This window comes from Bombyx mandarina, chromosome 04 (genome assembly GCF_030267445.1).
Source record: "Bombyx mandarina strain Sakado chromosome 04, ASM3026744v2".
NCBI lineage: Eukaryota > Metazoa > Arthropoda > Insecta > Lepidoptera > Bombycidae > Bombyx > Bombyx mandarina.
The window spans coordinates 11163380-11188447 of record NC_143211.1 but is presented as its reverse complement, the minus strand read 5'-3'; the positions used below and the strand labels follow the sequence as shown (position 1 = coordinate 11188447).

At 36.2% G+C, this 25068-nt stretch overlaps 2 protein-coding genes and 1 pseudogene across 3 annotated transcripts; 1 reads left to right on the top strand and 2 right to left on the bottom strand.

The window, feature by feature from the left end:
- Positions 1 to 10079: 10079 nt before the first annotated feature.
- THG (tRNA-histidine guanylyltransferase) lies at positions 10080 to 12945 on the top strand. Its single transcript, XM_028181557.2, has 2 exons — positions 10080 to 11920; positions 12492 to 12945. Exons 1-2 carry the CDS (start codon positions 11333 to 11335, stop codon positions 12807 to 12809), a joined length of 906 nt encoding a protein of 301 aa, XP_028037358.2. The 5' UTR covers positions 10080 to 11332; the 3' UTR covers positions 12810 to 12945.
- A 2210-nt stretch (positions 12946 to 15155) lies between these two features.
- Positions 15156 to 18672, bottom strand: VhaAC39-1 (V-type proton ATPase subunit VhaAC39-1). The gene is made up of 4 exons (XM_028181584.2): positions 18288 to 18672; positions 17002 to 17510; positions 16522 to 16776; positions 15156 to 16177 (listed from the first exon to the last, which is right to left on the bottom strand). The coding sequence occupies exons 1-4, from the start codon at positions 18406 to 18408 to the stop codon at positions 16016 to 16018; spliced, it is 1047 nt and encodes a 348-aa protein (XP_028037385.1). The 5' UTR covers positions 18409 to 18672; the 3' UTR covers positions 15156 to 16015.
- A 1643-nt stretch (positions 18673 to 20315) lies between these two features.
- LOC149503140 (uncharacterized) lies at positions 20316 to 23198 on the bottom strand (annotated as a pseudogene). Its single transcript, XR_016323006.1, has 2 exons — positions 21260 to 23198; positions 20316 to 20933 (listed from the first exon to the last, which is right to left on the bottom strand). The product of XR_016323006.1 is annotated as an uncharacterized LOC149503140 (transcript).
- Between the last annotated feature and the right edge of the window lie 1870 nt (positions 23199 to 25068).

Here is a 25068-nt window from a genome sequence, read left to right as displayed (position 1 = left end):
TGGAGGATCCCGAGAAGTGACGTCCAGCGTCCAGCTTTGTTCCATTTTCCCACATTTGTGCTCTTTCACAGTTATTAGACAGTTAATAAACCACCGTTATTACACATTTAAACCTGAAGAAACACTAAATAGACAAAATAAAACAAATCACACAACTTCACTCCTCGCGTTCCCGCCAAAAAGTCCCATTCATGGCTCTTTTTCGATGCTGCCAACAATTAATCTGGCTTCCCACCAGATTCCACATGAAAACCATCAGAAATCTACGTACCTACCATTAAATTTTCCATTATGTTTAAGTTCTTATTATTCTTCTTATTATTATAGAACAATAAAAATTTTGTTCAGGAGCTTTATTGATATATGATGTTCTATTAAACATCAATATATTTATATTTCTTATATAATTTATTTTAATAAAATGTCATCATCAGAAAAATCATTTCACCAATATTTTTCACTTATGTAGGTTTCTTATGAACCAATTGAATTTTTGACGTTTGATGGAAATTCTAAGTTGTCGTAACATTTTCTAGTTAAGTTTAAGTCACATCGTATTCATAAGATAGCCGTTAAAATAATATGTATTTAGATATATTATTATCATAACTACTAGAAAATCCACTAATCACTAAAAGCCGTTTTTAATAACTAGGACAGGAGCCCAAATCACCAGATTTTGTAGAAAATCCACTAAGTTAGCAACACTGCTTTTTGTGTGTAATACCGGTCACTCACATGCGCACGAATACGCAAACCCGCAAGTGTAGGACGACATTTGCTATTAAGTGTATAATCTATGTTTGCTAATGATTATGCAAAGTTTTCGCTACATTCGTGGTTTTCCAAGCTGTGTCGGTTTTTTAACAGACATCAAAGCGCGCGAACCGCGATCCTTCGCGTAGTCTCCCACACATTCGTGTGACCAGTTGCGCCCAGGATTGCGAAGGCAACGGACGTTTCGCTATTTTTATAAATCGTGACGTCTACTGTGTAGCGTATCTTCATCAAAAGAAATCCCATAAAAACAGCATGGCTGTTAATGATGTCTGGGAAAGAATTCAAAACTCTTTTTCTCTTCAATATTCTATTGACGAATTAAAAAAGAGGAGAAATTCGTGAGACATTCGAAAACAAGTGTAGGAGCGCAAAGGGGTTGGCCGGCATAATATGTGCGACAGGGACACTACCACTTAACTAAATCATTCTCTTTTCAGACCGTTTTTCCTTACATCTATTGATATTTAAAAATAAACTAAACCACAGACATAAAGTATATTTTTAGTTTTTAGGTCAAACAAAGTAAGCACTCCAGTTTAAATATGGAGGGTAGGGTAGAGGTATGGTATGGAAGGTAGCAATAATTTTAGGTTATATTGACGAAATTAGCTTGGACTACGTGAACATTTGAGGTCTTGTATATTATACTGTCACTAACTACTCTAATCATTAAATATATTTAATTTCCTAACTCAGCACATACTTCAATCAGTTAACAACTGCTCAATTAATATCATACCATAGATAGGTTTCCTACTTCATTGTATCATACCCTGTGCCTATGCTAGCGCCATTTTGGAGGATTTTTGAACAGTTATTTAGTGCTGAAAGTAAGACACTTTTTTAAGCTTCTCCCATATGAGACGATTCTCCTTACCTCTACGGTATATGTACGACACTGAGCAAGTAATCACTTTTTTTTTTTTTTTTTCCTACCTTAGCTGAGAGCCTTGAGAGGCTATATCAGCGTAACCCTAACTTTTGTAGGTGAGCTCACGGGGCTCAAACCTGATGACATATGCACTACGTTATATGATTTATAGATGTACGGTACCATACTAACTTTAAGGGGCGACCACAGGTTTTTTTTTTTCAACTTGACAGGCGTTAACAGAGGGAACATGGTCCGTACACCAAATTCATTTAGAAAAAGACGAAGCTGTAAAAATGAAGTGGAAGTTTGTTTAGTGAAATTGATTTGGATCATTCGGTGGGAATCTGAAAAGCCACGTTCAGCTGTTTCCCACGTTTGTGGACTTTCCTAAATACTAAACTGTTAACAAAGCTAATATTAATTGCATAGCAATAAAATTACAATGATAAAAATTATAATGCAAAGGTAAGAAGCATCATCTTGTTTAGGGGACAAATAGTGAAAGTAAACCTGTAAACTGCAACAAAATACTTCGAAGACTGATCAAAATAGCGCTAATGTAGGAAATAGAAACGATATGAAGCAGTTTTATGCAGACGGAAGTATGCTAGATTGCATATCGGAACAGAGCCTAAGTGTGGTAGCTTATGATGCTTTTTTTTTAAATCTCTCCACTAGCTACTATGGCACCACCTTAACTGATTCCCTTTCAGCCGACCCTTCTTATTATACTAGATGGTATTCCTTAGTTCTACCCTCCATAATGCAATAATATCTTATATAAAAAGAAAACAAACCTGTTCAGTGTAGGAATGTTTGCCCTAAGTAGCAGTCGAATCTACGACTACTTATTACCATTGCGCTCATCACAGCTTTTTTTTTCAATATAATATTTTTTTTCGTACTTGTTGTAACCTTCTTTTCCATATTCCATTATTTGAAATATACTTCGAACACATTGTCATTTTTACCATCTATCATTATTATATTTTATGCTATGTCTTGAAAACATTGTTTTATTATATTGGCGACGAGTTAAAAGAAATTAAGATGAACGATGAACAATTCGCATTATTTTTACATGCACAACAAAACCAGCAAGAACAGATTTTACAAATCTTGAAGTTGTTGGTACCAGCAGCTTGCAATACAACAGCCAAGAGCGTGACGAACGACTCTTTTACAAAACATGATACGGATAACAAGATAAGTATAATCAAAAATTTCAATATGGATAAATACAACCCAGATACATTCAGAATTGACGATTACATTGATTTTTTCGAAAACAAATGCAAAATTCTTGATATCAATAACAGCGACTTACAGAAAGATTTGCTTCTGAATTTACTAACACCAGAGATATTCCACGAATTAAAAGTAGCTTTAACGCCTGATTTCGATATAGCTACAGACAGCGAAATTTGTAACAAATTATTAGACCTCTATCGCATAAAAACGACGAGATATAGAGCCTTAACAGAATTTTGGAATTGCACTAGAGAACAAAATGAGACGATGGAGCACTATGCAAACAGATTAAAAAGTCTTAGTCGGGATTGTGGCTACGCTAATGACTTCCTGGAACGACAATTACGTGACCGCTTTGCCACTGGATTGAATCATCCAGATTTAGAAACCGACTTGAAACAAAAATGGCCTGATTTAATTCAAATGGTAGACGGAATACCAAGAGAAGTAACCTTTCAACAAATTTTTACAATCTCTCAATCAAGAGAACAGGCAGAACAAGACACACCACGAACAAGTATTAAAAAAATAAATAGGAGCAAAACCAAAACCGTACCATTACATCAAAATACAACACGAAAATTAAATCCAATGCATTGTTTACGCTGTGGAAAGAAAGAACGGCACAGCCTATCACAGTGTTCAGCCAAGGACCATATTTGTAAAGAATGTAACACGAAGGCACACTTTGAGAGTTGTTGCATTAAGTCTGGACGGGCATACATCAGCTATACAAAAGGGAGCCGAAAATCAGTTAAAAAAATAACAAGACATCATAAGTCCTCAACTTCATCATCATCTATCAGTAATAACGAGGAAGAGAGCGATAATGAAGTTATCTGCAGCGTCTTGGGTACACGTAAGAGAGAATGCAAACAAATCGATGTACGCATCAATGACATACCTTGCACTATGGATTGGGACCCCGGCTCTGCGTATTCAATAATAAACACGACATTATGGAAAAAATTAGGATCACCATCTTTACAACCCGCCCCGAAACTTAAGGCCTACGGTAACACCAACTTATAAACAAAGGGAATTACAAAAGTAACAGTCGAAGTCGACGGACTGCAAAAACTTCTACCTGTGGTCGTAATGAAAAATGCCAAACCAATGTTATTTGGTTTACATTGGAGTGAAGTTTTTGAAATGGAATTTCCAAAACCAGTATACTCCATTAAAACATCAACACCTATGACTCAAACAAATATTGGATAAACATGTACAACTCTTTGATGGAAAACTAGGAAAAGTTAACAATTATTACGTAAACATACATGTCAAACCAGAAGCTGAACCGATCCACCTTCCTGCACGGCCTATAAAATTCAGCATGAAAAAGAATATAGAAAGGGAGTTAGATCGTCTGATCTCAGAAGGGATTGTGGAAAAAGTAGATCCTAATGTTACACCTATTGAATGGGCTACACCCACAGTTAACATTTTGAAATCTACAGGGGAAGTTAGGATATGTGGAGACTACAGAACTACACTTAATCCAGTACTTATTAAACATCTACACCCAGTTCCAATTTTCGATCAACTACGCCAAAATCTCGCAAACGGTAAATTATTTTCAAAAATAGACCTTAAAGACGCATACTTACAATTTGAAATAGCACCAGATTCGAAAAAGTACTTGACGTTCTCAACCCATAAAGGGTATTTCGAATACAATAGAATGCCTTTTGGAATATCGACTGCTCCTTCAATTTTTCAACATTTTCTGGATCAACTGCTTGGCGATATCACCAATGTAGCTGTATATTTTGACGACATAGCTATAGCAGGGAAAGATCTTTCAGAACATTTACAAACTTTATCTATTGTATTCGATCGCTTACAAAACGCTGGCCTAAAAGTTAACTTAAAGAAATGTAATTTCTTACAGAATCAGATGGAATACCTAGGTCACATAATAGATAAACATGGCATCCACCCAACCAAATCTAAAATTGATGCCATAACTAAGGCCCCAGCACCGTGTAATGCAAAAGAACTACGATCATTTTTAGGACTAGTTAACTTTTACGAACGGTTTGTACCACATCTTCACGGGATTTGTTCGGATCTTCACGATCTAACTAGTGAAAAAAATAGATGGCGTTGGACTGATCATGAAAACAGAATATTTGAAGATACAAAGAAATGCATAGCTTCTTCACAATCATTAATTGCATTTGACGAGAAACGTCCCCTTTATTTAGCATGTGACGCTTCCGAAAAGGGATTGGGTGCAGTATTATTCCACAAGGACTCGAACATAGAACAACCAATTGCTTTTGCTTCAAGGAAACTACGACCAGCGGAAATGAAATATTCCGTTATTGATCGTGAAGCTTTAGCAATAGTATTTGGTATAAAAAAATTTGATCAGTACTTGAGATGAACGAAATTTAATCTAGTTACGGACCATAAGCCTCTTATACATATTATGGGTGCACACCGCAACCTTCCTAAACTAGCCAATAACCGATTGGTAAGATGGGCCCTAGTAGTGGGAAGTTATCAATATGACATTGACTACAGGAAAGGTGAAAATAACACATTAGCTGATTGCCTTTCCAGATTACCAAACCCTGAAACTGAACCCTCCGAGACAGAAGGGCTTGTACATAAAATAGATCTACGTCTTTTGAGCACTCGAATGACTGGCCTTAATCTATCAGAACAGTTACTTATGAAAACAACTTCAAAGGATCATATACTCACAAAAGTTTGTCAAAATTTAAAAACCGGCTGGAGAGAATCAGAATACAATCCAGAAATGAAACCATTCTACAGAAACCGGACTGAATTATCTGTTGAGAATAAGATACTCATGAGGCAAGGACGCATCGTTATACCTACAGTACTCCGAAAAGCCATTCTTACATACCTTCATCGAGGACATCCTGGCATTTCTGCTATGAAAGCACTTTCACGTTACTATGTTTGGTGGCCTAACCTTGACGAAGACATAGAATTATTTGTCAAGAAATGTACCAGATGCCAACAGAACCGCCCTTGTAATCCTGAACTTCCTGTATTTTCCTGGTCCATACCAGAAGAAGTATGGGAGAGAATCCATATCGACTTTGCTGGACCGTTCGAAGGATCGTATTGGTTGGTATTGTGCGACGCTCTCTCCAAATGGGTGGAAATACGACCGATGAAACACATTAACACCAGATCACTTTGTCTTACATTAGATAACATATTTTGTACATTTGGCTTACCAAAAATGATTATATCCGATAATGGACCTCAATTTACATCTTATGAATTTAAAGAAGATTGCACAAAACAATCTATTTTACATGTCACATCATCTCCATATCATCCTCGGACAAATGGGCTGGCAGAACGTTTAGTCAGAACATTCAAAAATAGAATGGCATCGGTAGACAACACAAATCTCGAGCGCCGACTATTAGAATTTTTGTTTACATACAGAAACACTCCGCACTCGTCCACTGGTAAATCTCCAGCTGAGATGATGTTTGGACGACAATTGAATTGCATACTTTCCAACATTCGGCCAGACAAAAGAAGATTAATGCAGTATTTACAAGTAAAAGAAAACATTCGTACCACATCACCGAGTTACCGACCAAGTGACCAAGTATATATTAAAACACGCAATGATAAAATATGGGAACCAGCGGTAATTACATCCCGAAAACATAAATATTCATATATTGTTTCAACACCAGGAGGACTAGAAAAACGAAGACACGCTGATCACATCAGGCCACGCGAGTCCTCCACCTTAGAAACCCCGAGGAATGAAAGGGCGCATTCTTCTATGCTGCCGGCGACTGCTTCTCCAGACATTGGAATGGAAACAACAATTAACGAAAGGCTAACTAAAAACAAGAATTCGGCAGCAGTACCATTACCTACACCGCAGTCACCTACAAATGTACAAATTTCTCCAAATTCACCTTCACAGCATTCGAAGTTATACTCCTCACCTGCTCCGGTCTCCACTCCTGTGCCATTTGCTCCGCGTCGAAGTAATCGACGTATACAGGCACCCCGCCGTCTGATCAACGAGATGTAGATGGGGAGGAATGTTGTAACCTTCTTTTCCATATTCCATTATTTGAAATATACTTCGAACACATTGTCATTTTTACCATCTATCATTATTATATTTTTATGCTATGTCTTGAAAACATTGTTTTATTATAATTACTATTTAAAAATGTATATATTGCTTTTCGAAGTATTCTCCGCGAAATTTGACACATTTTTCCATACGATGGAACCAATCATTGAAGCAACCATTCCATTCGGAAGTTGGGGTCTCCAAAATGGCCGTTTTGTAGGCGTCCACAGCTTCTTCAGGTGATGAAAATCTCTGTCCACGCAATTTATTCTTTATTTTAGGAAAAGTATAGAAATCATTAGGGCTTAGGTCGGGGCTTTACGGCGGATGGTCTAATAATTCTATGTTTTCTTGCTCTAAAAACTCTTTTGTTCTGTGCGCGGTGTGAGAACTCGCATTGTCGTGATGGAGGATGATGCGGCGGTTGCAGTTCTCTTTACGGAGTTCAGAAACGACCTGTGGCAAACAAATGCTAGCATACCATTCTGCATTAACCGTTCTTTGTCCCTCAAGAGGAATAGTCGTAACATGGCCGGTTTTGGAGACAAACGTGGCCACCATTTTTTTTGCAACACTCCGTGAACGAACAATTTTTGTTGGCTTTAACTCATTTTCGAACACCCAAACTCGTGACTGGTTTTTTGTTTCGGGTTCGTACGCGTATATCCAGGATTCGTCACCTGATACAATGTTGTATACAGCATTTGAGGATCCTGCGTGGAATCTTTCGAGAGTTCTGACGCACCAAGTAACGCGAGCCACTTTTTGCTCTTCACAGAGCGAATGCGGTATCCATCGGGAAAACAACTTTTTTACACCTAATTGTTCATGCAAGATTATTTGTATTTGACTCATGCCAATGTCTAAAGTTGCCTGAATTTCGCGGTATGTCACATGTCGATCTTCCTCAATCAGCTTACGCACAGCATCAACGTTTTCTTGGGTGACTGCAGTTTTTGGACGACCTTGACGGGGATCATCACTGAGCTTGACACGTCCACGTTGAAACTCAGCAAACCAGCGATAAATTGTGGTTTTGGATGGGGCTTCATCACCAAATGCAGAAATCATCCGGTCAACACACTGTTTTTGTGTTAAACCACTTCGAAAGTCATAATAAATCATCGCTCTTGAATTTTCTCGAGTCAATTCCATTTTCTCAACGACTAAACAAGTTTGACAAAACCTCGTGACAAGACTGAGAATCTTTTTTTAAATAAATAAATGGTATTCGATTTTTAAAACCAAGGAGTTTTCAATTAAAGATTTTAATATGACGGGAACAGTGGAAATATTCCATTCCCGATACTTTTAGTGCAGCCCTCGTAAGCACTGTGTACAATACCAACACGCGACACCACGAAATACTAGCAATTTCTAAAACAGTTAGCTAGCAGCAGTGGAATTGTATGGTTATGTTCTATGGATTTAATAAATAATGAGTCAGATGAAGGCTTTGAAGAAGATTTGATGCAAATTTTGGATACATAAATGATACTTAAACGACGACGAATTTCTCCCCATACATTATTTCTTATTGTATGATCCCTGTATATAGATAAATTCATGTCATATAGAACAGGATATCCTTTTACCAACTCAATCAAATGTTCGTCGGTCATTTCAAATGCTAAGCAATAAACGTGCAATAAGTAATATAAAATTGGCATAAATTCTGTTAGAGAGTTTGAAGAATAGGGATGGGGTCAAAGAATGCTTATATGCTCAGTGACAGTTCTCGAACGGCTGACGCGTAAGCAAGACGGGTCATCGCACCCCCTTACGGGGGCACGAAACATGCCTCGGGGCGAATCCCACTCACTGCCCGGGCAGAAGCTCCCTGCCATGAAAAGCAGGGGTGAAATGATGCAGGGAGGACTGAGAGGGGGGTTCGTATGCGTGTTCGGCGCACTCCATCGACATATATACTTAAACTTAATACGAGGGCTTCAGTAGTCCACGGGATGACGCCCGGCGGCAAGGTCCCTCCGGCGTCTTGTTGTCCTCTGCATTATGTTTCTTTTTTTTCTCCCCTTATAACGAAACTTACAATCTCTACTCATCTAAGTTCATCGGAACGAATCACTACTCACGAATTTCAAAGTAGTGTAGGTATTATCTATGGCTTCACCACTAGTTTACACTAAGTGACTTTTTGGCGGGAACGCGAGGAGTGAACTTGTGTGATTTGTTTTATTTTGTCTATTTAGTGTTTCTTCAGATTTAAATGTGTAATAACGGTGGTTTATTAACTGTTTAATATCTGTGACAGTACAACAAATATAGGAAAACGAAACAAAGCAGCCAGACGTAACTTTTCGGGATCCTCCAAAAAGTCCACTGAAAAAATCTCAGTAAATGACCACCATTTTACTGAGATTATCTTTCATCCCATATCATCTCATCACATTTCATTTCATTTCATCCCATCCCAGTTGATTAATATCTCAAATTAATCATCTTCATTTCATTTCACTTCATATTATCATTTTCCATAAAAATATCTCATATTATATCATCTCATCTCCTTTCATTTCAGTATCATATTTCATAAAATAAAAAAAATATATAAAAGATTAGGCTGTATGGTATGATACCTATGCCTTTCCGTTTGAAAAAATAAGACTACTACTTTTTTTTTTAAGAGATTTTATGACCTGGTAACTAAGACCTTTAACTCATGTCTTATTTTACTTTATATTCTTAATTTTATGAAAAATTATAATATGGAGTGAAATGAAATGAAGATGATTAATTTGAGACATTAATCAACTGGGATGAAGTTTAATGAAATGAAATGATATGAGATGAAATTTAATCGCAGTAAAATGGTGGTCATTTACTGAGATTTTTTCAGTGGACTTTTTGGAGGAACCCGAGAAGTTACGTCCAGCAGCTTTGTTTCATTTTCCCACATTTGTGCACTTTCACAGATATTAAACAGTTAATAAACCACCATTATTACACATTTAAACCTGAAGAAACACTAAATAGACAAAATAAAACAAATCATACAACTTCACTCCTCGCGTTCCCGCCAAAAAGTCAGACTACTACTACCTTTAATAAGTTCATAGATTACCGTAAAATGGGGCGATTAGGGACAAATTCCAACTTTATGAGCAATTTTAAGGTAGTTGTTGATGTATATAATGCTATATCAGGATCAAAATGATTGAGTCTTGGGGGCATCTTTGTTGTCTAATTTAAAATTATGCAACTAGCATTCCAGTTTCAGCAAAAAATGCAAAAATAGGTGTAATCCCTATTTACCCGAAAATTGCGGTTAATTGGGACGAAATGAGAAATTTGCTAGGGTTGGCACTACTTTTATTTTTATATATAGTTTTAATTAATTTATTTATTTAGTTGCACCAACAAAGTGATCATCAATAAAAAAAATTGAAAAACTGACAAAAGTACATGGCAGACATCACCTCAATTATAGGTGCAATCGACAGTGCAGTAACAACAATATATATATATTTATACATATATAGTGGGCTTTCTTAGAAACGGTTTATATTTCTCCGTTCTTGGTAAGTACTTAGGGGTTCTTTTATTATGTATTACTTAGACATTTTTGTCCACCTTGAGATTTCATTGATCTTGTTACATGTCTCTGCAAAATCGACTTACTTATATTAAATTGCTTATCTATTTCAACTAAAGACTTATTCCCAATTTCGCTTCGATAAACCAGATTTTTACCAACAAATTTAAAAAATATTGTTATAACTACATAGACAACCCTACAAACCTGTACCTATTTATACTTAGGTCGTTTCCATTTCACGTATTCTCATCCCAATTGACCCCTTTTTCGTTGTTATTTGTACCTAACACGTCCCCAATATCCCCAAAAACAACAGATTTTTACATGTATTTTTAATTAATCAAATACATTAAAACCAATAACAACTGAGACTTACCTTTAATATATATGCTGGTTTAAACACTAAATAACGTTTATAAATCATAGTCGTCTTCTATTATTATCAAATAAATAAAAGAGAGCAAAGTTTCTAGCACTAAAATAATTACCACCACAGGAAGTTAATTTGAAACGCGATTTTTTATAAGTTAGCAGTTATTATCATGCATATTCAGAGTTGTTTTGTGAACTTTCAACATTCTACTATTAAATTACAAAAAAATTGAAGATTTTGCAACGAATATAAAACTTATATTGAGCGTCGAAAGATTTTCCCGGTTTTTTCCCGATTCGCCTTTCAATCCCTAATCGCCCCATTTTACCGGTATACACTTTCTAGGTTACCATAATGGCAAATAATCATTTGTTTTGAAAATACAGTAAAGCTTTTACTTAAATGTGGAAATTAAAATCGACCAGGATTGTAAAACACTATTTATCCACAAATTTCCTAGTACTTAAAATGGCAAAGAGTTCCTTCGAATACGTAAAAAAATTTGAACATGATGATTCGTTGTTACCAAATACATGGATAGTTATAAGATTAGATGGTAAATGCTTTCATAAATTTGCAGACGACCACAACTTTACGAAGCCTAACGACTTGCGGGCTCTAAAATTGATGAACTATGCTGCATATACTGTTTTAAAAGAATATAGTGATATTTTGTTATCATTTGGGCAAAGTGATGAATATTCATTCGTACTTAGAAAAGACAGTTGTTTGTATAAACGGCGCTCAGCAAAATTATTAACAACAATAAATAGTAAATTTTCGTCATCGTATGTTTTCTACTGGAACAAATTCTTTGAACATCTGCCATTGAAATATCCCCCTTGTTTTGACGGGCGCATTGTTTTGTATCCTTGTGACGAAAATTTAATAGATTATATGAAGTGGAGACAGGCTGATGTACACATAAATAATTTATACAACACTACCTTCTGGACTTTAATTTTGAAGGGGCAGTTGACCCCTGTGCAGGTAAATCAATTTCAAATTTAAGATCAATTTATACTATATTTATTTGATTTTACAGAAGCGTTCGTTGTTGTTCTTTATGACATGCAATGAATAACTAATGTCAGAACTGCTTCCAATCTAAATTATAGGTGTACGGGTGAGGGGAACCTTTCTGAAAAAAATTATGATAAATAAATTGCAAAAAATACATTTTTCTGAAGTTTTTGCACAATACTGATGAATCTTGATCTATGACTGGACATAGAATAAGCATAGGTTATTTAACATCCATTGTAATTATTTCATAAAATATAAGCTTACCTAAATGACCACTGATGTTTGATACATGTATGTGAATACTGTTTTCAGTATCTTACTTGTCTTAAACGATATGAGTTTATTGGACATTTTGTTTTGGTGTACAATTCTTTACAGCCTGTATAAAAGGGCTGACAGCATAAACATCATGGTGTTACATTACTTCAGCCCATATACACAATATCATTAATACAAAAGGTTGAAAATTTGTCAATCTGTATCTTATATTAAGCTATAGCATCAGTGAAAGATTTACAGTAATGTTTCATTCTAGGCTGAGAAGCGTCTAAGTGGGACAGTGTCTGCTGATAAAAATGAAATCTTATTTCAAGAGTTTAACATAAACTATAACAATGAACCAGAAATATTCAAGAGGGGAACAATTCTATTGCGAAAGTCTATATTGCACAATAAAGTGAACAAATCTATCATTGTGGATGTTCATGATGATATGTTAAAGGATAAATTTTGGAAAGAAAACATATATATATTATCTGTAAAAAAATCTAAACAAAATTTAATGTATAAAGGTCCTACAACAGAAATCATAGAAGATCAGTTAAGTAAATATGAAAGTCATTTAGAAGCTTGACATAACAATGACATCTATTTATTTTGAGGAACAGTTTAATATATATAGTAACTGTTGAGTTATTTTAGATGTAAGATTTTAAATTTTGTATTTGATGTTAAACATCAGCTTTCCTAAAAATAAGGCTACCAAACTTTTAGTGTCTTTTATTTATTACCATTAAGGAAGTACAGGTATAATTCTAAAGTACTGGCTTTTTCCTTACTAATAGCTTTAGATAGTTAAACAGACTCTTTAGACTGACTCATGTTGACAACATGAATGCAGCTGTCCACTGCACAGTCAGTTTCAGTTCAGTGTGCTTAGTGCGAGTTTTTTAACGTTCTCGATAGCGTAAAAGCTAGCTCATATTAAATTTGTATGGAATGAGATCATTTGCGTACGTTTGCCGGTAGGGGCGCTGTTCCAATTGCATACAAAATTGGCTTAACTTTTACGTTATCGAGAACGTTAAGAAACTCGCACTAAGCACACAGTTCTAGACTTTAATTCGGACATGATGGATCGTAAAATGATTATTACAAATTATAAAAAGTTACTCATTCCACTATTATCAGAAGAATTAAAGGAATTGCCGGAAAAAGAGCAACGCAAGTTCCACAGACACGGATGTAGTTTATATAACTGTATAATTTTTATAGTTGTTTCGACGTCCCATTTGATATTAGCAGACGTGGTGTATTGTTATTTTGTTTGGAGTTGTTTTAAAGAAAAAAATATCTCAAAAAAGGCGTGCGCGGCGACGTGATAACAATCATGTGGCCGAGTGGCGAGAAAGTGCACGCTAAGACCTGCCGAGTGAGCGACCGAGACAGTCCGGGGAAGCGGGAGAGTGGACACTCGGCCTAGTAAGTAGAATGGAAGCCGAGCTACTGGCTCACCACTTCGTTTGGCCGAGCGCTTGGCCGTTTGCTCGGTACGTGTGATCAAGCCATTAAATTGGAAGTGGGTATCGAAACGTGAAGTTTGATCATAGATAGTGAGTTTGATCGCCATATTAAAAAAAAAAAAAATTAACGTTCAGCCTGACAGTTAAGAGGTGTTATATAACTACTTCAATTCATGGTCAGTTAATATAAATATATCATCCTTGTATTTCTTTATAACACAATTTAAACTATTTAAGTTATATTTCTTTAGGCGTGTTATGAAAAATTGATGAGAGTGAAATTTTACGATGCGCGCGCACCGTGACGCAAAATTAACAGAAATGAAGTTGCCTTAATAGTTTAATAGGGAACCGGAAATAAGTACCCAACTAAAATAAATTTCTGGTTTAGTTATAAAATCGATATGTTCCGAACTATTACGAGTAATACTTAATTCCCGATGCGCCGTTTGTTCACACAAAAAGTCACAGAAAAAGTTGCGCAATTACTGGTGGTAGGACCTCTTGTGAGTTCTCACGGTTAGGTACCACCACCCTGCCCATAGATTATACACTTAATATATGACCCTGCCTATTTCTGCGGTGAAGCAGTAATTGCGTTTCGGTTTGAAGGGTCGGGCAGCCGTTGTAACAATACTTGAGACCTTAGAACTTATATCTTTTTTTTTGCTTAGATGGGTAGACAAGCTCACAGCCCACCTGGTGTTAAGTGGTTACTGGAGCCCATAGACATCTACAACGTAAAAGCGCCACCCACCTTAAGTTCTTAGGCCTCAGTTTAGTTACCCCACCCTTCAAACCGAAAGCAAAGCACAAAGCGGGTGGCGCATTTACGTAGTAGATGTCTATAGGCTCCAATAACCACTTAATACCAGGTGGGCTGCGAGCTCGTCCACCCATATAAGCAATAATTTTTTTATTGAAACACCTTGCCTTTTTTTAACTACCGATTCGCCGGCAGCCTACGGAATCATTTCTGGGCTGGTAGGTGACCTCACAGGTTCAACCTCACAATAATCCTAACAAGAACAGTGTTTCGCTGAAACTGCCTTTAATATTATTATATATAATTAATATATTAATATAAAAATATATATATAAATATTAATTTATTATTATATTATAATAAATGTATTAATAAAGATCTATGACCGGACCGGAATCACGACCCATGAAACGGCTTTGGGTTCTGTCTATAGTTTAGGTTGCACGTCTAGTTCTATTAAGTGTCTATATGCATACAACATATTTACTAGAATACACTTATTATTTAAGACATAGAACAACAACTTAGTTTGCGCACTTAATATGTACGGTACATTTAATGGAAATTTAACATCCTAAATAATACATGGACAATAATAAACACAGAATTTAACCGTAAAAGTAGTTTACATTCATAAATTATCGTAGCCGCTGGTATCTATGGGGAAATAATATCTAAAAAGAAATACTCATTAACATTTCAACTAATAATTTATTTGGAAATAAGATACATAATTTTTATTACAAGTAATATTAATAACAGTGAATATAAAATTGCTGAATACTGGAAATTTCCAAAATACATACATGAAAATTGCACATGGTATGGAATGTAAAAACTTCCATGGATTAAATGTATACACCTTTAAATCATGAAATAAAAACTAATATTTTTTTAATGTCAATTAAATCGATATCACTTTGGTTGATTAATTTTATTACATTATAATTGTAAACTACCAGGAAATGATAAAATATTTTAATCAAGAAATTCCAGCATTCATTAATTTTTTTCAATACTTAAGCACATTTAATATAATGTTCTTATTATTCTAAAAATGTTTCAGAAGTATATCCTTAACTGAATAATTGATTATTCTATGCATGACTATGTAATGCATATTAATTCAACCATAATAAGAATAGAATGTATATAGATACTATGAAGATTAATAGATAACATTAACAATGATTAACATATTTTTCTTTTAGTTTTAGCATTCAATTTGATGTTTTGTGATCTATTAGTGATTTTTATAATCTATTAGTGTGATTTTTTAAATCTGTTTTTACATTTAACTACAGACTGATGACATCATTCAAGTCTACTCTCATGTTGCCAAGCTTTTTTAAAATCCATTGTAACCTTAATTTTTAAATGTTTATTATCACCATGCACTGATATCAAATTTTTCTATTACAATGTCTGGTGGCACTGAGTGGTGGCATGCTCGCTTGGTAGCCATGTTTATATGCGGCAATCAAAAAAGTAGTTATATGGTTCCCTACTATGTACAAGGAAAGAATACTACAAACATTATTTTATGAATAATTAGAAGATTGGAATGTAGTTGTCGATTTTGGCACGATGTTTCTGGGCCACGCATTCACTGATCCAAACAATGTTACGGCACTCCTGTTCCTTTAATTTCAGATAAGAATAGAAAACTCCAAAATGGAATTGTTGCAGGAAAGCATGAACATTAAGGCTTACCTGGAATAATAAATGTTTTTCATTAAATCACAACACAAAAAGTAGCTGGTGTTCATGTGGCTTAATGATCTATTTTATATTTTTACAGTCAGTATTTTACTAAAAATATATATCTACTGCATTTTTACCTTCTTTTTATTAAATAAAAAGGTAAATGCAATTCAGTTTTTTATTTTCAGAATAAGATGCTTGATGAAATTTATTAATTTTCTTTGTCACATAGAAACAGTATGCAACAATGTTGTATAAATATTAAATATTTACTAAGCACTATCCATGCATTGTTAATTCAATACCCTCTGTGGGCTGCTGATGATGATTCATACTTTCCAAATGCTAATTACCTCATGTTCAAAGAATTTGTCTTCCAAAGTTTTGTCTCCCACATTATTGCCAGCTCCTTCAAACAAAGCAGAATACTCAGCATAGTATTCAGCAACAGCCTTCACTTGTTCATAATCATCAGCACGAGCCAGTGCGGCAAGACCATCAGGGTTGAGTTTGCCACAGCGGGGATACAATTTAGCACGGTCATCCTTGGACAGTTCAGTGCCAAACGAGTTGATTGTAATGATAATAGCACGGCGATCGGCTTCAAACTGAAAAGGTTCATCTTAGTTTCATTTTCATAAAAAAAAAACTGTGTTTCATGATACACAATTACACTTACTCCAGAAATTTTTATTACCATATTAAATCTTAAGCTGTATAAATAAAACTATTAGTAGGTTAATTATGTCAAAATAGGGAAAAGGTGCTTGTGAGGTTATTTTGTTTTGTTACTAGTTTCATTCCTATCAAGATTTTCTTACACTATTACTTACAGCTAAGATTTCGCACATCACATCAGCAGTAGTTCCTCCGATTTGCTTACAGAAATCATAAAAAGCTTCCAAATATGCCTTGTATAGAGTGTTCCGGATAATCTCAATATTCATTTCATCCAAGTCTTGTTCGCTAATGCAATCCACAAAGAATGGGGCCAATGGTGTGTCCACCAACACAGCATTGTAAAGTTCAGCTGGTGTTGCAGCTACATGAATAGCTTCCATCTGCTCAAATGAGCCTAATGGATGGCACTTTGGAATTAACTCCGAGATAGGTCTCTGGTGCAATGTACCAGTAATCAACAAGATGATGTTATCAATCATATAGCTGTAGGTAATGAAATCCAAAAATGTTGACAGAGGCTCTACAGAGTGATTCCGAAGATGTTGGAATTCAATAACAAGCTTTTCACGAAGCTTGTCATCAATAGTAGATACAGATAGGGGGCTGGGCTCGTTGGCAAGGAAAGTGCCATAATCTGTACCCTGAAGATGGAGCTTTAGATCTATTAACATAAGATATTACATTGTATTAGACACATTATCTACAATGGATAATTACTAAAAAAAATTTATTGCCTTTATAAGCAGACGAGCATATGGCCCACCTGATGGAAAGTGATCACCATCGCTCATGGACGTCAGCAATGCCAAGGGCAGAGCCGAGCTGCTACCTATCATGATTATTGAAATCATGATTATTTTTTTAGGATTTAATTAATTATATTTTAATTGAAAAATGCAACTATAGTTTTCATGAGTAGTAACTAAAAAAAAGTATAGATTTAATAAGAGATATGGAATTTCAATATTTTGAAAATAATAATAGCTATTATTTAACAGCTATCTCATTTCGAACTAACTCCGACATTGCTTAATTTAATATTATTTTGAAAAACAGCAGTGTCAAGGTTATTTTAAACTAGATATGAATAAATAATGAGGATACCAAAAAATCTATTAATGTTATGAAGAACTATTTCAAAAAGAAAAATAATGACTAATGGGAATAACTTTTTTATTGATGGTAGGACCTCTTCTGAGTCCGCGCGGGTAGGTACCACCACCCTGCCTATTTCTGCCGCGAAGCAGTAATGCGTTTCGGTTTGTAGGGTGGGGCAGCCGTTGTAACAATACTTGAGACCTTAGAACTTATATCTCAAGGTGGGTGGCGCATTTACATTGTAGATGTCTATGGGCTCAAGTAACCAATTAACACCAGGTGGGCTGTAAACTCGTCCACCCATCTAAGCAATAAAAAATTAAATTAAAAAAAAACATACCTTCAAGTGTCTCACACTGCACCAAGTTCAAGTAGTCAGATTGTTTCAGAATACCACATTTGAAACCACGGCACAAGCCCTCCAAATACCCAGCATCAATATTAAATATGCAACCCTTCATTTTAATGATAATTTTAAGGGAAACAAGAAATAGTTTACGCCCGTTCAACTCGGAACCAAAACCTAGAGACGCTATTTCTTGATTTTACTTGTATTAATCAATCGAAAAGAAAATTGATCATATGATGTGAACATAGACAAAATTTACGTTTTGCTCATTTTTGTGCAATAGATTGGGAAATCATAGTGCCAGTAAAATAAAAAAATACGGATTCTATTAACCTTAAAAAGCAAAAACAGTACTATAATAAAACAATGTTTTCAAGGCATAGCATAAAATATAATAATGATAGATGGTAAAAATGACAATGTGTTCGAAGTATATTTCAAATAATGGAATATGGAAAAGAAGGTTACAACATTCCTCCCCATCTACATCTCGTTGATCAGACGGCGGGGTGCCTGTATACGTCGATTACTTCGACGCGGAGCAAATGGCACAGGAGTGGAGACCGGAGCAGGTGAGGAGTATAACTTCGAATGCTGTGAAGGTGAATTTGGAGAAATTTGTACATTTGTAGGTGACTGCGGTGTAGGTAATGGTACTGCTGCCGAATTCTTGTTTTTAGTTAGCCTTTCGTTAATTGTTGTTTCCATTCCAATGTCTGGAGAAGCAGTCGCCGGCAGCATAGAAGAATGCGCCCTTTCATTCCTCGGGGTTTCTAAGGTGGAGGACTCGCGTGGCCTGATGTGATCAGCGTGTCTTCGTTTTTCTAGTCCTCCTGGTGTTGAAACAATATATGAATATTTATGTTTTCGGGATGTAATTACCGCTGGTTCCCATATTTTATCATTGCGTGTTTTAATATATACTTGGTCACTTGGTCGGTAACTCGGTGATGTGGTACGAATGTTTTCTTTTACTTGTAAATACTGCATTAATCTTCTTTTGTCTGGCCGAATGTTGGAAAGTATGCAATTCAATTGTCGTTCAAACATCATCTCAGCTGGAGATTTACCAGTGGACGAGTGCGGAGTGTTTCTGTATGTAAACAAAAATTCTAATAGTCGGCGCTCGAGATTTGTGTTGTCTACCGATGCCATTCTATTTTTGAATGTTCTGACTAAACGTTCTGCCAGCCCATTTGTCCGAGGATGATATGGAGATGATGTGACATGTAAAATAGATTGTTTTGTGCAATCTTCTTTAAATTCATAAGATGTAAATTGAGGTCCATTATCGGATATAATCATTTTTGGTAAGCCAAATGTACAAAATATGTTATCTAATGTAAGACAAAGTGATCTGGTGTTAATGTGTTTCATCGGTCGTATTTCCACCCATTTGGAGAGAGCGTCGCACAATACCAACCAATACGATCCTTCGAACGGTCCAGCAAAGTCGATATGGATTCTCTCCCATACTTCTTCTGGTATGGACCAGGAAAATACAGGAAGTTCAGGATTACAAGGGCGGTTCTGTTGGCATCTGGTACATTTCTTGACAAATAATTCTATGTCTTCGTCAAGGTTAGGCCACCAAACATAGTAACGTGAAAGTGCTTTCATAGCAGAAATGCCAGGATGTCCTCGATGAAGGTATGTAAGAATGGCTTTTCGGAGTACTGTAGGTATAACGATGCGTCCTTGCCTCATGAGTATCTTATTCTCAACAGATAATTCAGTCCGGTTTCTGTAGAATGGTTTCATTTCTGGATTGTATTCTGATTCTCTCCAGCCGGTTTTTAAATTTTGACAAACTTTTGTGAGTATATGATCCTTTGAAGTTGTTTTCATAAGTAACTGTTCTGATAGATTAAGGCCAGTCATTCGAGTGCTCAAAAGACGTAGATCTATTTTATGTACAAGCCCTTCTGTCTCGGAGGGTTCAGTTTCAGGGTTTGGTAATCTGGAAAGGCAATCAGCTAATGTGTTATTTTCACCTTTCCTGTAGTCAATGTCATATTGATAACTTCCCACTACTAGGGCCCATCTTACCAATCGGTTATTGGCTAGTTTAGGAAGGTTGCGGTGTGCACCCATAATATGTATAAGAGGCTTATGGTCCGTAACTAGATTAAATTTCGTTCATCTCAAGTACTGATCAAATTTTTTTATACCAAATACTATTGCTAAAGCTTCACGATCAATAACGGAATATTTCATTTCCGCTGGTCGTAGTTTCCTTGAAGCAAAAGCAATTGGTTGTTCTATGTTCGAGTCCTTGTGGAATAATACTGCACCCAATCCCTTTTCGGAAGCGTCACATGCTAAATAAAGGGGACGTTTCTCGTCAAATGCAATTAATGATTGTGAAGAAGCTATGCATTTCTTTGTATCTTCAAATATTCTGTTTTCATGATCAGTCCAACGCCATCTATTTTTTTCACTAGTTAGATCGTGAAGATCCGAACAAATCCCGTGAAGATGTGGTACAAACCGTTCGTAAAAGTTAACTAGTCCTAAAAATGATCGTAGTTCTTTTGCATTACACGGTGCTGGGGCCTTAGTTATGGCATCAATTTTAGATTTGGTTGGGTGGATGCCATGTTTATCTATTATGTGACCTAGGTATTCAATCTGATTCTGTAAGAAATTACATTTCTTTAAGTTAACTTTTAGGCCAGCGTTTTGTAAGCGATCGAATACAATAGATAAAGTTTGTAAATGTTCTGAAAGATCTTTCCCTGCTATAGCTATGTCGTCAAAATATACAGCTACATTGGTGATATCGCCAAGCAGTTGATCCAGAAAATGTTGAAAAATTGAAGGAGCAGTCGATATTCCAAAAGGCATTCTATTGTATTCGAAATACCCTTTATGGGTTGACAACGTCAAGTACTTTTTCGAATCTGGTGCTATTTCAAATTGTAAGTATGCGTCTTTAAGGTCTATTTTTGAAAATAATTTACCGTTTGCGAGATTTTGGCGTAGTTGATCGAAAATTGGAACTGGGTGTAGATGTTTAATAAGTACTGGATTAAGTGTAGTTCTGTAGTCTCCACATATCCTAACTTCCCCTGTAGATTTCAAAATGTTAACTGTGGGTGTAGCCCATTCAATAGGTGTAACATTAGGATCTACTTTTTCCACAATCCCTTCTGAGATCAGACGATCTAACTCCCTTTCTATATTCTTTTTCATGCTGAATTTTATAGGCCGTGCAGGAAGGTGGATCGGTTCAGCTTCTGGTTTGACATGTATGTTTACGTAATAATTGTTAACTTTTCCTAGTTTTCCATCAAAGAGTTGTACATGTTTATCCAATATTTGTTTAAGAGTCATAGGTGTTGATGTTTTGATGGAGTATACTGGTTTTGGAAATTCCATTTCAAAAACTTCACTCCAATGTAAACCAAATAACATTGGTTTGGCATTTTTCATTACGACCACAGGTAGAAGTTTTTGCAGTCCGTCGACTTCGACTGTTACTTTTGTAATTCCCTTTGTTTATAAGTTGGTGTTACCGTAGGCCTTAAGTTTCGGGGCGGGTTGTAAAGATGGTGATCCTAATTTTTTCCATAATGTCGTGTTTATTATTGAATACGCAGAGCCGGGGTCCCAATCCATAGTGCAAGGTATGTCATTGAGGCGTACATCGATTTGTTTGCATTCTCTCTTACGTGTACCCAAGACGCTGCAGATAACTTCATTATCGCTCTCTTCCTCGTTATTACTGATAGATGATGATGAAGTTGAGGACTTATGATGTCTTGTTATTTTTTTAACTGATTTTCGGCTCCCTTTTGTATAGCTGATGTATACCCGTCCAGACTTAATGCAACAACTCTCAAAGTGTGCCTTCGTGTTACATTCTTTACAAATATGGTCCTTGGCTGAACACTGTGATAGGCTGTGCCGTTCTTTCTTTCCACAGCGTAAACAATGCATTGGATTTAATTTTCGTGTTGTATTTTGATGTAATGGTGCGGTTTTGGTTTTGCTCCTATTTATTTTTTTAATACTTGTTCGTGGTGTGTCTTGTTCTGCCTGTTCTCTTGATTGAGAGATTGTAAAAATTTGTTGAAAGGTTACTTCTCTTGGTATTCCGTCTACCATTTGAATTAAATCAGGCCATTTTTGTTTCAAGTCGGTTTCTAAATCTGGATGATTCAATCCAGTGGCAAAGCGGTCACGTAATTGTCGTTCCAGGAAGTCATTAGCGTAGCCACAATCCCGACTAAGACTTTTTAATCTGTTTGCATAGTGCTCCATCGTTTCATTTTGTTCTCTAGTGCAATTCCAAAATTCTGTTAAGGCTCTATATCTCGTCGTTTTTATGCGATAGAGGTCTAATAATTTGTTACAAATTTCGCTGTATGTAGCTATATCGAAATCAGGCGTTAAAGCTACTTTTAATTCGTGGAATATCTCTGGTGTTAGTAAATTCAGAAGCAAATCTTTCTGTAAGTCGCTGTTATTGATATCAAGAATTTTGCATTTGTTTTCGAAAAAATCAATGTAATCGTCAATTCTGAATGTATCTGGGTTGTATTTATCCATATTGAAATTTTTGATTATACTTATCTTGTTATCCGTATCATGTTTTGTAAAAGAGTCGTTCGTCACGCTCTTGGCTGTTGTATTGCAAGCTGCTGGTACCAACAACTTCAAGATTTGTAAAATCTGTTCTTGCTGGTTTTGTTGTGCATGTAAAAATAATGCGAATTGTTCATCGTTCATCTTAATTTCTTTTAACTCGTCGCCAATATAATAAAACAATGTTTTCAAGACATAGCATAAAAATATAATAATGATAGATGGTAAAAATGACAATGTGTTCGAAGTATATTTCAAATAATGGAATATGGAAAAGAAGGTTACAACAGTAATGTTGTGTCACTTCGTTAATATTGCACTGGTGGTAGGACCTCTTGTGAGTCCGTACGGGTAGGTACCACCGCCCCGCCTATTTCTGCCGTGAAGCAGTAATCCGTTTCGGTTTGAAGGGTGGGGCAGCCGTTGTGACTATACTGAGACCTTAGAACTATATCTCAAGGTGTGTGGCGCATTTACGTTGTAGATGTCTATGGGCTCCAGTAACCACTTAACACCAGGTGGGCTGTGAGCTCGTCCACACATCTAAGCAATAAAAAATAAATAAAAAAAACAAAATCCCGAAATTTTCAGTGCCGCCCTCGTATTGTTGTTTTATTTTGTCCCACATTTTTTATGGCATGCCTATATTTATGATGTGGATGTTTTGACATCCATATTTCTGGTCTACTCAGTATTTCACTAATGAATAGTTCCACATCCATTATATTTTATTAGTTCAACGCGCGGTAAAAACAAAATGATTTGTTTCGGTCGCGCGATGCCTCAGTGCGTCCACCGACACAGCCGCGCTCGCCGCTCTGAACTGTGGCCGCCTCAATATTGGCTAGTACATTTGTTTCAGTCGCACATCGCGCAGCTCGTCGCCGCCGAATGTCACGCGCCTCTTGCCGCGCCGCAAGTCGCGTCGCTGGTAGCTGTGGCATACTTCATAGGGTGTCTACCATTTGTTTTCGCCGCTCCCGCTTGCCGCGCCTCACGACGCCCCGCAATTCGCACCGCTTTTGGCTGTGGCCAGGGGGTAAGTCTTAGTTCTATAGTACAACGGCTGCCGCAACTCGAACCGGAGCGCATTAATGCTTCACGGCAGAAATTTACGGGTTGGTGGCCCTGCGAGGCCCTCAAGGCCATACCACCAGTGTAAGTAAACCAAACCATTCTTGTTTTTTCTAATAGTCTGAATTTTGCGTCATGTATCATTATATTGTAGTCCATACCCAAAGCACTGGAGAATCTCTACATATAACGTAAATGCGCCACCCACCTTGACGTATAAGTTCTAAGGTCTCAGTATAGCTACAACGGCTGCCGAAACGCATTACTGCCTCACGGCATAAATAGGCAGGGCGGTGGTACCCACCCGTGCGGACTCATAAGAAGTCCTACCGCCAGTAAGATTAAGTATTGTCATTAAGTTAAGTATTAATTAAGTATTGTCATGCATATTTGCTTTGTGAACTTTCAACGTTCTATACACTGCAAAAAATGGAAGATTTTGCAACGAATTTAAAACTAACATTGATCGCTGAAAGATTTTCCTGGTTTTTTCCCCATTCACCTCTCAATCCCTAATGACATCCACCCCGTTTTACGGAATTTCATTAGAAAAATTGGTAAGTACCCCCCTGGGATTCGAACACCGATGCATTGCTCAATACGAATGCAGCGGACGTCTTATCCTTTAGGTTACGACGACTTAATGTCTTTAAACGCCAAAGAAAAAATATTTCGGAGCTCAGTTTTTCCACTGTTTTTGTAATAGTAGGCTACGCTTTCTCTCTAGTGCTTAAAACCATATTCGGTAAACATGTTATTCATTTGTCCTTCACTATCACACCACTAGTAATTTAAAATTGAAAATATTGGGACTTTTTCGCGGGAATGCGAGGACTGAAGTTGTGTGATTTGTTTTATTTTGTCTAATTAGTATTTCTTCAGGTTTAAAATATGTAATGACGGTGGTTTATTAACTGTTTAGTATCTGTGAAAGTGCACAAATGTGGAAAAATGAAACAAAGCCGCTGAACGTAACTTCTCGGGATCTTCCAAAAAGTCCACTGAAAAAGTTTCAGTAAATGACCACCATTTTACTGAGATTATACTTCATCCCATATCATCTCATCTCATTTCATTTCATTTCCTGCCATGTTTCATAAAAATCAAC